Source organism: Cotesia typhae, unplaced genomic scaffold, assembly GCF_013202065.1.
Source record: "Cotesia typhae breed Kobodo isofemale line unplaced genomic scaffold, CoteBio_Ctyphae contig_4, whole genome shotgun sequence".
NCBI lineage: Eukaryota > Metazoa > Arthropoda > Insecta > Hymenoptera > Braconidae > Cotesia > Cotesia typhae.
In genome coordinates this window covers 5,309,394-5,324,943 of record NW_027423748.1, presented here as the reverse complement: position 1 = coordinate 5,324,943, position 15,550 = coordinate 5,309,394, and the positions used below count along the sequence as shown (strand labels likewise).

The window sequence follows — 15,550 nt, the reverse complement described above, 5'->3', positions numbered from 1 at the left end:
TCATTCTTGGTATCGAAAAAATCATGAAACTTAAAAGGATTATGTGAAGGATAGTCCTTCGTAAATCGATTTTTTTATTTTTAAATTTAATTATTGAAAAAAAATAATAAAACGATAAATAAATAGGTAGTGTTCGCGTGTAAAACTACCTTAGGACCAATCACATATTCAAGTAAATAAATTTCATTGTAAAGAAATTACTAATAAACGTACAACCAATATAATTTTAAAATTTAGAGTCTGTAGAAGCTATAGTTTGAAAATTACAAGTTTTCATTGTTAATACCCACCCCTGCAACCCCCTGTGGTATAAGATATCGTAAAATACTTTCATAAATTATTTTTACATAATTTATTGAAGATTTCTACCAAATTTGGAGTCGATAGGAGCTATAGCTTGAAAATAAAAAATTTTCATTGTTAATAGCCACCCTCTTTTAACTTTGCGTCACTTGTCGTTCGAAACTTTTTTTTTAAGTACTGAAAACAATCACCATCTTTGTCAAGAGCTCTAATGAATTGTTTTATAAGACCCAACTTAATATGCAATAGCGGTAGCAACTATTTAGAGCTATTAACTAATGAGTTTCGTATAATATTGTGAAAATCTGGATTCAATATTTCTCTTATTAACCATTCTTTTTCAATATAGTGATTTTTTCTGTCCGTACGATATTTTGTAAATTCCAACTGTTGATCTGAAAGTATTGTTGCAATTTTCAGATTCCCACAAACTTTCCATTGACGTTCAATCTAAATCTTGAAAAAATTTTTTCATCTCAATAATTTCGATTTTTTAGTCGCAATTTTTTCAAATTTTGACAGATCAACAGGCTAATTAACGTTTAGATTCAGCAAAAATATTTATTCCTAATTAATCTGACTCGTTGGTAGAAAAAACAAAAAAAAAATATCATTCAGTAGAATGAATATCCAGTATTTCGTCATATTCTTAAGCCTTTGATCTTATGCTACAGTTTCTTGAAAAAACTTGATTAAATTATAGAATAATGTGTGTTCATCGGTACGGAGAGAGGCGACTTACCGAGATTAAATTGTAAAACTTGAAGAAGCACTAGGGTTTTCATTTGCTCTTTATTTTTTTTTCCATTAACGTTGAATGATATCAATGAAAAGTTCTTGAAAACTATTAACTAACAAAAAAAGTCAACTTAAAAAAAACATAAAGCTACTTCTATAATACTTTCATAAAATTCAATTTCAGTTCGTTACCAACGACTTTAGTATCTTGTATATATGGAACTTGCACTTATCAAAATAGGCGCTATATAAATGTTATTCAACTATATTATTTCAAAATTTATTACTCGAGGGTTTTAGCAAACTATCAATCAATTATAAATTAGTTTCTACATAATTGTTATGAATGGAAAATTTTTTGTGAAATGAATTGAATTTTGGTGTTTACAAAATTTCGCGATTTATTTGTGTCAATAAATTTAATAAAAATTGAATTTTTTTTATTAAGAACGCTAATATATAAGAATAGCGTGCAATTATAAGTAATTTTAAGGTTGAGAAACAGTTTTTATTAATGAACTGTCCATCGTTTAATTTAAAATGATGGGATTTGAATGTCAAAGTGATAAGCTGCAAAACAGTTACGACGTTGACCTAGTTCCACTAGCCTAAAAAAAAAAAAAAAAAAAAAAAAAAAAAAAATAAAAAAACGTCCTGGGTAATCGGTCTTGTTCAATAGTCGATCGACCGTAGGTTCATTTTCTATACGTTCACTTTTTTATACTTTAATCAGAAGAAAAAGGAGATTATCAGTAATTGATTATACTCTTTAGTTATTTTTTTTTTGTATTTTCTCAATTTAAATCCTTTCAATCTCAGCTATTTTCTTTCAATATAGGACTGAAATTCAGTAGATTCGATAATATTAATTTAATCTGTAAGGTTTATTTAAATTTGTGAAAAATAATCTGTTTTATAGTATTGAATAATGACACAATTACTTTCAATAACAAAGACGTACTTTATTATCTTTATTTCACCTTGGACGTGGCATACAATAAGTGCATATTTTACATGTAATCGGCACAAATTGTTTGGCCTTGAGAAATGCACAGACGACATTCACATCGTCGGCTTTTCAATGATTCGCAATGCAATAATTATAACCATTTGTACCGTATAATGTAGATATGTATATCACCATGTGTGGGTGAATATGTATTTATTTTGCAGATTGAGTCAGACTGTGTGTATTGATACACATCCCAATGTTAGATGTTGGAATGTCAGGTATAAAGTTACGTCATGCTAAAAATAAATTGCTTTTGCCAAATATCGTCTGTGAGATCTAAAAAAAAATATATATGTTGAAAAGAAATAAAAATTGTAAAATAAAGTACAAAGTATCGATTTAATGGTGATTCCTCTTAGCGAGAGAAGCATATAAATAAATCAAACCTACGGCACCGCTTTGGGATTAGGTTTTGTAGCGGATGGATGCCTGGATAGAGAGATATCCATCAAAGTCTTTTGGAGAAGTATATGAACCATTATATCTACTCGTTGGAGCGGTGATCCGCAATTCTACCTCGTTCCCCCATAAATCTGTTTCACAATCAGTGTATATGATCCCATCGGGGTTTATTTTTCTTTTTATTTTAAAAATATGTATGGGGTTGAATGTGATGAAAAATAATGTTTGGCTACAAACTATATCGTTTTTTAAATTTTTTATTACTGTAGGCGCGTAAGAATAATTAAAACTATAAATTTCAGCGTGTTGAAAGAATCGAAAAAAAAAAAAATTTTTTTTCTCCAACATATCGAAGAAATTTTTGGAAATCACCGAAAGAAGATTCGATAAAAATTCTAATTCTTAATATTAATATTGGGTAGGGTCGAATTACAAATTATAATTTCCCATTCAGTTATTATGGGAAATTGTTTTTTTCTTCAAATTTTGGAATTTCGTAATTAATTAATAATCTTTACGAAAAGATCTATAGTAATTTTTTTATATATCTACTTCGTCAAGTTACTCACGATCGAATTCGAACAAGAAATTTGAAGGTTCTTTTTATTTCTTTGACAAATATAGTAAACTGATTGATGAATTTGACTTTAAGCTGTCTCTTTTGGAATTTTAAAAGTTTCTTAAATAAATTATAACAAAAATATAACTTTTATATATTTTTAAAAAATTTTTGTGACTTAGTGAGATTTTTTTAGGCCTCCAAAATAACATCGAATGTTGTGAGCCAGATTAAACAATGTATAAATCTACAACTATGCGCTTGGTGAACTAAAAAAGTTCAAAAAACTTTATTTTAAGCTCTAAGAGGTAAATAATTTTATGAAATTTTTTTAGCAATAAACAGTATCTAAAGCAAGGTTTGTTCGGAAAAATACTCTTATATTATTATCAAGATATTCTCAGCATTCCAACAAAACTTCAAAACAAATAACTGAGAGCAAATCTTTGCAATAAAAAATTCTAAAAATTTTTTGTATGTTCAACTTAGATTTGAAATAACTTTTGACGACCTTTTTTTAATTTTCCGCTATGAAAATCAGTGATTTTCAAAAAATCGGGAAATTACGAATTTTTACCAGATCTCTACGTTTTAAGGTCCTAAGAAGCAGTTCTGACTTTTCCTACTAGAATGTCACTGTGTCTTCCAATGCAGCATTAACTTATATTAATATTAAAAATTAAATTTCGAAATATCTTATTTTTTCGTCATTTTCAACAATATTTTTAATACATTTAGGTTAAAAAAAAAATAGTTGACTTCTTTGATAGACCCTAATATATATATCTAAGTATAATTTATTTAAATGAAGTTTTTTTATCTTTTTAATCCTTTCTGACTGACATCGAGGCTTGGTAAACTTACGACCACTTACCCACGAGCGTACGTATCTCGGGAAGTTGTTTGCTCTTGTCGGAGTAACATTCTATTCGGTTCGCAGTTAAATTGGTAAAGTTTTAAGTTTTAACGCTTATATCACTGCCTCTACAATTTTCCCACCATCATCCAAGACTTCAAGACCCCTAGCGCCAGCACAGTACACACATAGTGGATTGTAGCTAGCTCTATAAATGCCACATAGTACACAGACATTTCCTTTTACCTCTTCTTCTCTTTAACTTGTAATCGTTGAGACTGCAGCACGTCGAGAGAGCTGAGAGCTACGAGTTGAGAAAATTCCTGGAGAGAAAGAGCACCATGGTGTTATCCTAACTCAAATTAAGCCCAACTTTTGACGAATTCATTACGTTAGAAGTAAGCAAGGAATGAGAGTTAGTTATTATGTAGAATCCTTGTGATAAAAATGGAAGAAAGTCGGGGTAGAAGGAGAGGAAAGGATCGACTTGTGTGGCGTGCAGGGGATTTAAATAATCGCGGTGGTTCGATTCACTGGGGAAATGAAACTTCTCTCATTTTATCTACCTTTCATTTCTTTTGGGCTTTTCCGCGTATCTGACTAGGATAAAAAGGATTTTCAAAGCTTTTTTTCCTGACGAATATATTTTTCTCATTGGCTGAGAGACAGTTACACTGTACCACAGTACCACAGCCTCCTTCGTCAAGCCTTTAAAATCTCCAGCTTCTTTTCATAGCCTGAAAATGAGAGCATTAGCATTTAGAGCGTAATTTTCTCATTAGTTGTACAAGTGCCACTTTCGTAAAATAAAGTCACGCCTTGGCAATCGTCATCTCAGAGTCCCGAGAGCTTTCAAATATACATTAGAAAACTTTAAATTAAAAAAAAAATAGAGTTTCAATAATAAAAAATGTGGGACATTATATTCTTTAATTTACAACTATATCACGTCTTAATAGAAGAAAGAAATAAATAAATGAAACACGATTTTCGTAGGCTAAAACTCCTGGCAAGACTTACTCGGGAAAGATACTACAAGAATTATGGAAGGATTTAAACTCGATCCTTACCTTACAAGCACGTAATTTTTAGCCTGGAAAAAGTTAAGAATTATTTACTGGCGTTAGTCTAGACTTTTGGAAGCTCCGTTGTACTATTGCTAATTGCCCTCGATTCAACTTGATTTGTATCAAGGAATTAAATAACTGAGGAAAGATATTACTCTTCTTTGAATCTAGAGGGCGGTGTTACGATAAATAATTGGTAGTGTAAAAATCAACTGACGTTTATTGTTTCCAGTACAACTTTAATTTATGGCTTTGAGTACAACCTTGTCAAATAACACAGCTTTTTGTGGAGCAGACACCAAACCGAGTTGTTACTTTTACTACAAATAAAATTAGTCGGTGATACTTTAGTTAGAGGAATAAGGATTATCTTTTCAGGTAAAGTAAATAAACTCAATTTGTCGTTATTTTCTTGAATTTGGACGTATACACTTTACTCTCAAATTTTACTCCTTAGTCGTAAGACTATTATGTTGACATATGGGTACAACATCGACTGTTTATGCTCTTGTTATTTATAATACACATTTAGTTGATAATTTATTTTCATTTAATTTAATTGTATGTTCTAAAATTATATTAGTACACTCCGATTGTACCTATTTAATTAAGTTTTATGTATGCTTGTTAGCATTTTCGACCAAAAAACTATCATTATTTCGAAGTAGGCTCCACAACATTTCAACCCATAAAAATAATATTTAAAATTTTTTTAATTATCACACATTAGTAGATTTCATAGAAATATAACTATTGCATGTGTCCTCATCTCAGCTCGTCAAGCAGATTCACAAAATACATGCGGTTAATTTAAAAAATTTCTATGTATATTTCTATGTATGTTTTTAGAATTTTTTAACAGGAGTTTAGTGTGGGTATTTCCGCTGAAATTTCAAATTTTGGTTGAAAGTGCCCAACTAAATCTCCTGTTAAAAATTTTATGAAAATTAAAAAAATCGTCTCACCCCAAAATATCTTGAGAAATGCCTAAACACAGCTCCTGCTAAAAGCGGAACTCAAAATTCCAATTTTAAAAGGTTCTTCACTGAAATTAAATTTTGGCACACCCTAATGTATATGAAGCGGCTTGTAACGGCAATAGCGTCATAAATTTCTATCGAATTTTGATGAAACTCATGATCGCGGTCTATTAGATTCAAATGACACGATAATTTAAAATTTTCAAACATTCAAAAAATCATATTTCTGTAGGGTCTTCTTGAAAAAACAATCAAGCTTAAATTTCCATGTCATTCCATTCTCCTAAACTGAAAATCACCTACTTATCTATTAGTATTTGATAAAATTTTACTATTGCATTCGCTCTAACAATCCTGTAATTTTTTTGTAAATTTGAAAAATCTCCTTCCATTTCGGTTGCCGAATAGCCTGTTTTAATTACACGCTATAAAAATCAATGATTTAAAAAAAATCGGGAAGTTAATGGTTTCACTCTGGTTTTTGAAAATTGAGATCAATTTGTGTTTAAGAGTAAATCATAGGACTCAAAAAACTATGTCGAATGTTGCTAACCGCGTGAAAATCGGTTTATTCAGTCAAAAGTAATTGCATGTTGAAAATTTAAAGAAAAGTGGTTTATTAAACTTCTATCAGACTTTTGAGCTCGAAGAGCTTAAAAACGTAATAAGTGTAATTTTGAGCGCTTAAATATGGAATTAGTGGAAAAAATTTATTTGTATAGAGGACAATTAAAAGTACGCGAATTCAAAATTGAAGGATATTGTACGAAAAGTGATTTTGTTTAGTACCTCCTTAACATGGGTATAAGCTATACACTTTAAACGTATTGCGATAGGACTTATTTTTATTCAGTGTAGGGTCAATCGTTTTCCTAATATTTTTTTAGCTCAAGAGCTATTAGACCATTATAACAACCAGCACAGTATTGTAATAATTATTTCGAGAAGACGTTTTTTTGAAAATTTTATGTTTGACATTTCTTACAATTTTTCGAACCCAATCTGTTTAAGTTCTTAGAGAGTGTAAATTTGCGGAAACCTTGTAGAATACCGCAAGCCTCGTTTCGAACGGTTAAGACTTTTAAAAATTATGAGAGTTTTACATACATATAGACGTAGTGATATTCTTGTAAAAATATTTACAATAGTTTTTTAGGGCTTCAAATCGTAGATATATTATGGAAATTCAATTCTTGAAAATTGGAGTGAAACCAACAATTCTATGATTTTTGAAAATTATTGGTTTTTATAGCGAGAAGTTAAAAATATAAAATGAAAATAACCAATTTTAAAGTGGACCCTACTTTTGAACAATTACGAAAATAACATCAGGAATTTTCAAAGATTTGTTTAACTGCTACCTAAAAATATGTATTTGTTTGCGTTTTTTATTATTATTTTTTTCATTAATCTTTAATTGCAAATTATGACTGCGTGGATTTGTAACAATTAAAACATACTATAGAAAAAAATTGTATTCGCTTTTGCAGTCAGATAAATAATCATAATTTACATTCATGTTTAGAATTAACGATTCAAATTATTTACAATAATATATTATAACTAATATTCATTTAACTATCTCGTCTTAAAAACTCTCGATCAAATTTACTTTACGTTAATTTTTTGAGTGTTAATTCATAATATGATGAGATATACATGTACATATGATGAAAATATTACTAGTGAATCGAGAAATCGAATTTGAATTTTTTATTACTAAATTAATTTTTATTTTGACAAATTTTTAAAGAAGTAAAACCTTCAAATTTACTTTATACACAAAAGAGTTCATGAAATGGACAGATTTGTGGGTATCGAGCTTTACCGGATGAACCAAATAATCAGATTTAAAAAGTATATACCATAATTTCAAATTGAATTTTTTTGTTTCTAATAATTGCATTAACACAATAAATTCAACTCTTGAAAAAAAAAAAATCATTGCTAATTATAAGCTCGATTATTCCTGGTAATTATTATTACATAATGTATTTATCAATATGAATATTATTATCGCCAACACTAATGTGTGTTTTGTTCTTAATTTTAGTAATTATATTTCATTATAATAATTAGTATTTCTCTATAAACGTCAGAGTAAAATTTACAATTTTTGATTGCCTATCCAATATATAATAATGAAATTTTAATTACAGATTTTCTTCGTGAGTCACTAGATTATACTTATTAATATATATTATTATTGTTGTTGGTTATTATATTATTAATCTTATTTTAATAATACAGATATATAATAGTTAAATATTATTCCTTTTATCGTATCTTTTTACTTGCAAATTGACTTTCTTCTTCTGTATCTTAACGTAATAAGGACTTTTTCTTAAATACATGATTTTTTTTTTTTTTTTTTTTTTTTTTTTTATCGAGTATCATAAAATTCACATCACATTATTTTATTATTATTATTATTATTATTATTATTATTATTATTATTATTATCAATCAGTTATAAAAAATTGTTACGTTCAATATATATATATATATATATATATATATATATATATATATATATATATATATATATATATATAAATATAATAATTACAATTTATCGATATAAATAATGAGGAATGTGAAAAAGTGAATAATAAATTGTTTTTTTGTCAATGAACGTTTTTAGTTTATTAATGAAAATAAAAACTATTTAATTGGAGAAAAAGAGACTCACGAAGAGTGATTATTAAATTTGGCAACTAAGAAATATTTATCAAAGTATATAATTTGCTAAATAGAAAATAATTTTATAAAAATATATCAACAAATCATGAATATATATTCTATCAGTTTTATACTGTATATTTTTATATTTTATCGCGACTGTAACATTATACGTTGCTTCTTTAGTTGAATATACATTTACTATATACATATTACAAATTCATTTGATCAAATAAATGTACAACAATATATATTTTAAATCTATCCTTCAGCATCTATGTAAACGAAAGCTATTTGTATCAACTTATCAAACATTATATTTAAATATATTTCATTATAATTATTCATAATAATTATCATATAATATTTATCATATCCATTGTTTCTCACGACTCATGAATAATAATTTTACTGTTTATTTATTTTTACTACACAATTATAATCGATTTAATGATACAAATGCAATCGCTTGAGTAAAAATTATCTATACAAATATTTACACCAATAATAAATAAATTTTTATTTATTATTTATATATTCCACCGATCTCAAACGATCAACAATGTTAATATTTTTAAATTATTTATTTTCTTTGTCGATAATTTGAAATAACTTAAACTAACTACGAAATAGTTATTTACCGAAAGATCATCTAATTTCCTTCCAGGTTTGTAGCCATAATCGTATCATTTCCTATAAAATCAATTTGATTTTCGCGAAATTGAATTAAACGGTTGAATAAAATAGAGAGCGTTGAATCCCCGAGGCCAAGAGTAGCAAGACTTGTGGTTACATGAACAAAGAGGTGTTGAATTAACGTTGTTGAGGATAGAGTGTGATGAATACCAGACAAAGGAACAGTGTTGCAATGTTACTGTTAGAGATGCAGTCACCACTAAAACTAGATGTACGTGTGACGCTTACTGACACAGATGCGTCAGCGACGCCAGCAGGTGAACGAACAATTAGCATCCACTCGCCTGAATGTGACAATTGGACGGCGTCAATTTGTAATGTTGTTTTGAAACAAGCATTTATTTCACCATTCTGCAAATTAAACGAAAAAAAAAATACAGATAATTTAAATACAGAAACAAAACAAATCCAATGCTCGAGATTGAAAATAAAAATACGCGCTCTTTTTTTTACATTTTATAAGATCTAGGATAAAAAATAGTATCAAGTATTTAGCTAAGGTGAGCACGTCGTTCTATTATTCATATATCTCACCCGTTGGTCTTAGACACGCCACAACGATAAATACCACCTAAAAGACTATATGAGAAGGAAGGAGAAAGGCATAAAAGAAAATAAATGCATCGGACGAGATTTTCATTTTATCACGTACAAGAATTTCACTAAAGAAGATAAGGATTTTTTATCACCTTTTTAACTAGAAGGATTAACGATTTGTATTTGAAGGTGTTATTTTTAAATAAGCATCAACTTTACGTGATGGAGGAAATTTAGTGAGATTATACAATTCACCGTGTGAGTTTAGTTGATTTTTATAAATTTTTTTTTCTACAGTATCAACCAGTAGATATTTTTAGAAATTTTTAAATAGTCAAAATTTTTAAAGTCCAGTCTTCTCGGAAGATTGTAGTAAAAATGACCGATTTACGGGACTTCTGCCCTCTTCTGGACCAATATCAAATAAATAATTTTTTTTTGTGTGTATGTATGTTATACAAGCAAATACTAATTTTTAATTTACAAAATTATAAGAATCAAGATATTGAAAGTCCAGTCCTGGATTATGATGTTACTTTTGTAATTTTTACGCGATTTTTTTTTTCTGTGTATTCGCATTTTTTTTTTTTTCTATTGTCATTCAATGTTTCATTGCAAAATCTTTAATTCCCAGGCTTTAATCTTTAAAAAAATTTTTCGTGAATTCTTTAAAACACCAATTTCAAACAATTGCAAAAAATACATATTTATTGAAGTTCATCATAAGACACTTTTAGACATTTTACGGAGTGTTGAATGTGCAATAATTATGTTCTTCAAAGAATTTGATAATATACTAATGCAGAAATTAGCAAAGGAAAAATTGTTAGAAAATATTGATTAATATGAATAAAATTTTGAAAAAACGAGTATTCTTAAATAAAAACGTTTCATTATAAGAAAAAACAAACTTAAATTAGTAATAGCAAAAATTAATTCACGTATCTAAATGCTAATGAGCCGACGCTCATTACCCCGAAGCATAACTTTATAAAATGCTTAATTTTTCAAAAATTAACTATAATTTAAGTATTCTTATAATATTATAATTTATTGCTCGAAATAAATAAATAAAGTGTAATGGAAAAAAAAAAAAAGTTAATTCTCTATTTACTTATTTGTTATTTAATCGATTTTTGTAGAATTGCCCATGTAGAAAAATCAATACAATTTAAAAGATTTGCGCGAAATTTTAGTGCAATTGATAAAATTTATTATGAATGTTTACATCCACCGATTTGAAAAACGTAGTTTTGAAAAAAACGGATATTACGCGTACGACGGTGCTTGATCGCAATGTATAACAAGGAAGCGCTTACAAGTTGTAAGATAAGAAATAATTTTACAGAAGAACAACCGATTTTCTGAAAATGATTATTTGTATCTTCCCCTTGATTTTTTTTTTATCAGCGATTATTGTGATGTCCGTTAAGCAATTAAGACTTGAAAGGAGAATTATAGAGATTAACGAAAGTTAGAATAAAGTTTAAAGGAGATCTTAAAGGTTTGTAACGTTGAAAAGCGTGGCCTGCAGGCAATGAAACGAACTGAGTGGAGAGACATTGGAGGATAATTTACCTCGACTTCTAAGACTCGAACATCATCTCGGGCGTTGCCTCCGGGTACGTAGACACTCTCAGAAGACAGCCAGAGGAGCTTGGTATAAGACGGTTCTGCACAAAATTCGACAGCGACTTCTAAAGCATCTCCTTCCTTTGCAGACACCGACTGCATCGTTGGATTTACCATTGGTCGACCTGAAATATAAATTGAAATCTACATATTTTTTTATAAGTACACATGAATAAAATAAAATATATTTACATTAAATCCATGTACCGATATTGCTTTCTGTATGTCACTATCAATCTGGTTACTCTTGTCCTATAAACTTAAATAAATCCGCCGCATGTATCGAACCTCGTAAATAGAATTGAGTTGTGTCGTATTTGCGTTTGGTGAGTAATTGAATAAAATCGGTCGATCGAGGATAAAAGTCCGTGTAGAAAAGCAAATACATTTTCAACGTTAAATTGAAACTCGGGCGTATAAAAACAAAATATATAAATAAAAAAATGAAAAAATATTAAGTCTTGTTTTTATAAATGAGTGTAAAATGATATTTACATGGCAACTAGTTGGAAAAGAGTTCAGATGATATAATTAAAAGTAGTTGAGTATGCACTTTGGTTAATTGAAGTGTAGGATATAATAATAAATTTTTTATTTTTAAACTCTATGCTAGTAGACTCTTAATCTGCATGGATTTGCCGCTTCGTAAAATCAGCTTTCTGACCTCCACCGATTCATTTGCACTTTCTTCTCAAAGTAAAGTCTATATAGTACAGAGTAAAGAGAACACATACAATTTCGGTGAGAGTAGAGTAATTCATGAATATTCCTGCGTAAAATTACACTTGAGTATATCTTGAATAACGTTTCGAGAATATGCTAAGAGAAACATGTATGTGAACAAATTTATAAAAGCATTTATCAAGATTATTATTCAACTGAATTTCATTAAGTTATATAACATAATTGTCTACTATTTAAATAAAATCCTTACATTTTCAGTCAACACTATTACTAAAAAAATTTTATAGATTTTTTTATAAGTTTATTGTATTCTATTGATTTTTCAATTAATTCAATCAAAAATGTCACATTTCTTACAGAATGCCTCTATTTATTCAATCTACGCTTAGTTACACGCTATCAATTTATGCGTGAAATCATCAAAGGAAGTGAAATCAAATGCTATTATTTCCAGATCCACGGTTATCGAGAATGTTCATATTAATCAATTGAACTTTGATTTTGCACAACGTGTGTTACATGTCATGAAAAAATATTATTTCTAATTAGTTTTGTTTCTTTTTTTATTTTTCAATTTTGTCAAGATTGAAAATATTGTAACATTTAAAAATTAGTTATTTATTCAGTTCTGAAAACCTTTATTAAAGTACTGCAAGCTCTAAAAGAACGCATTTTTCACAAAGTAGCTTAGGGAAAGATGGTTTAAGGTGAATATTCTAATGTTGAGAGCCTAAATATTTTGAGGGGGTATTCCGGCCTAGACGTCCTAATATTACGTATTTTTTCGGGCGCTATAAAAAAAAACTATAAATATTTTGTTACATATTGTTTTATCAATTATTTATTGATACTTAATCAATAAATATTTTTTTTTATAGACTAAATTTTAACTAAAAATTTGGAACATTTGCAAAACAATAAAAAATAGTATTTTTCACTATTTGATAATTTTTTATTAGGGATAGAATGTAAAAGTGATCAATGGGATTTTAAAGTATTTTGATCAAAATAACTTTTGATAAAATCAATTTGTTGAGAAATTTTCAGAGATCTTTTTTGAAGCCATTTCTAATGATTATGTTTTTAATGAGTAACAGAATTTCGAAGTTTTGACGAAAGTTTGCAATCCGACGTTCTTTATAGAGCATTTAATTTTCTCTAAACATATAAGTTGTTTGAATTTTTTCTTTCACAATAAATTTTTTTTTCGTCACCCCGAATAACTTTTTTGTAAATAATTTGGCTGTAACATTAGCGCTTAAGGCATGCACATTTGTATTTACTAAACTTTTTTTTCCAACCACTCTAAAACATATATTCTCATTGTGCTCAAAAATAGTGTTTTTAATATATTGTTAAGTTTTTGTGCTCTTAAATCACACATACACATCAGTGGGCTATTGAATAAATAGTTTGAATAGCTTTTCAGAACCTCACAACAACGAGATTTAATAAAAAAATTGATTTTCGAAAATCGTATTGAAATCAAAACTTCCTCAATTTTTATTTGATTTTCTTTTTTTTAACAAGAACTTGAAAAATTTTCAATAATCTTTCTTTCTCTATCGAAAATTATCAATAAAAAACTTTCGGCGTATGTATATTACTGATGATACAATTGTTTTAGATGAGAATGAGATAAATTTTTGGAGGAGCGAGATATAATGAAAAAAAAAGAAAAGGCAAAATTAAGCAGCAGGCAGAAATTTAGTACGTTAATATGTCTAGGGAGGAGGACAGAAGCTTTCATTACAGTAACTCACATTTTTTTCGCACTGATTGGAGATTTATTTCGACAGGCTAAACATACATTACAATTTAATTTGTGATTGCGAATAGTAGATAAAAGTATTTTTTATATTGAAAGAAATTTTAAAATATTACATCACACATATTTTTCACAAAAACATTTGTTTTTGAAAATCGACAAATCGTTAAATTTTTTTTTTCACACTTTAATAGCTCTTGAAAATTTTAAGAAGAGTCATAAGGGAATATAATTCTTTGTTTTGTAATAAATTCCATTAATTTGAAATTCGTTGACTGATAAATTTAATTATGATTTGCTGTTAACAGTTATCTGGATAGTTATTAATAAATCCTTTGATACATTTATGGTAGCGAGAATTTTTTCAGTCTGAATATTATACAGCTTCGAAAAATAAAAAAAAAAAAAAACAACGAGAGATAATTTTAACCGCATAAATTGATGGATATGAAAACTCCTCGAATAGAGTATTGGAGCCAATGAAAAATAAAAATAACCGATGAAATGGCTTCTGCTGTGGCTTATAGAGAAAAATAGATAAAGCCACTTGCTAAGAACTTTTCAACAGTTTGTAACTTTTCTATGATGTTATTTTAGAAATTTGAGAAGCCGCCAAATACATAAGTTTTAAATTAGATTTTTTATTAACAAGTTATATAAATATCAACAGATGAAAAGAATAGTAATAATAGGAGATTTTGTATAAAATTTTGTTGAAGCTTGCTATTTGTTTGAATGTCCACTCGAACACGTAGCGATAGTATCAATGTTCATTTGGAGTTGGAGATAATACACAACTATTGTCTACTTGGATATAAATGCTACCCCGAATGCAGCACGATTTCTGGTTATCTTTCTATTGTTCTCCATATTCATTAAAACGTTTTAAGCAAGTTTACTTTAGATTTTCGACAATATTCTCCTATGGATACGAGTTGGCGAGATGGTACAAGCGAAATTGTAAGCATCTAAACGATGTCTTAAAAAAAAAAAAAAAAAAAACGTTTTTCTTGGTTGTGGCTATCTTTAAACTCTGAACTTGCAGTTGATATCATTACGATAAATTTTGTGGTATCTTTAAATCTCTAGTAGGAATAATGTTAGTTAAAGGTAAAAAAAAGTTACAATGTAACGGAATTGGCATCGAATATAATATAAGTAGTTTATGTAAGCTCATTTGTGATGATTTATCTAGCAGTCAAGTGGAGAAGTAAATAAAAGAACCAGTGAGTCGATGGCTCTCGATACGTCAAGAGAAACAAGAGGCCCAACATTTACGTACATTGTATACTTTTCTGGTCGACGCTTCAATTGAAAGCCTTTTGCAGAACTGGGTCACGTCGCTCTCTATTTTCCTTTGTTCTATGTGTCAAGAAAAGACGTAACTAATTTTCATGCTCGTGTGACAACTAGAGGATTGGTGGTTTGGTTACGTCGCGGAGAGGTAAATAGAATAGTCTTTATCCTAAAATAGAATTCGTCAAAGTCATGAAAATTTTACTTTATGATGATGCACACTGTGCACTATGACAAATTATACGGATATAATCTATTTGTATTTTCATTTTCTTTAGTTTAGTTTCGTCTTGACGACGTCGTGTTTTCAATTTGTCTTGAAGTTAACACATACCAAG

General features: G+C 28.3%; 1 protein-coding gene across 4 annotated transcripts in view; it reads right to left on the bottom strand.

Annotated features, from left to right (window-relative positions):
- Positions 1–8,521: 8,521 nt before the first annotated feature.
- The window catches only part of Tei (irregular chiasm C-roughest protein teiresias), a 166,228-nt gene continuing 159,199 nt past the window's right edge, over positions 8,522–15,550 (bottom strand). For 2 of the 4 annotated variants that reach the window (XM_074242512.1, XM_074242513.1), the window contains exons 9-10: positions 11,411–11,589; positions 8,522–9,646 (exon numbers count right to left, since the gene is read on the bottom strand). In XM_074242512.1, the coding sequence (XP_074098613.1) occupies positions 9,413–9,646; positions 11,411–11,589 (413 nt within the window). In that variant the 3' untranslated portion in view covers positions 8,522–9,412. Of the gene's footprint in view, positions 9,647–11,410; positions 11,590–11,656; positions 11,724–11,949; positions 12,168–15,550 lie in introns of those variants that run through there. The other 2 variants (XR_012479155.1, XM_074242514.1) reach the window with 2 other exon arrangements.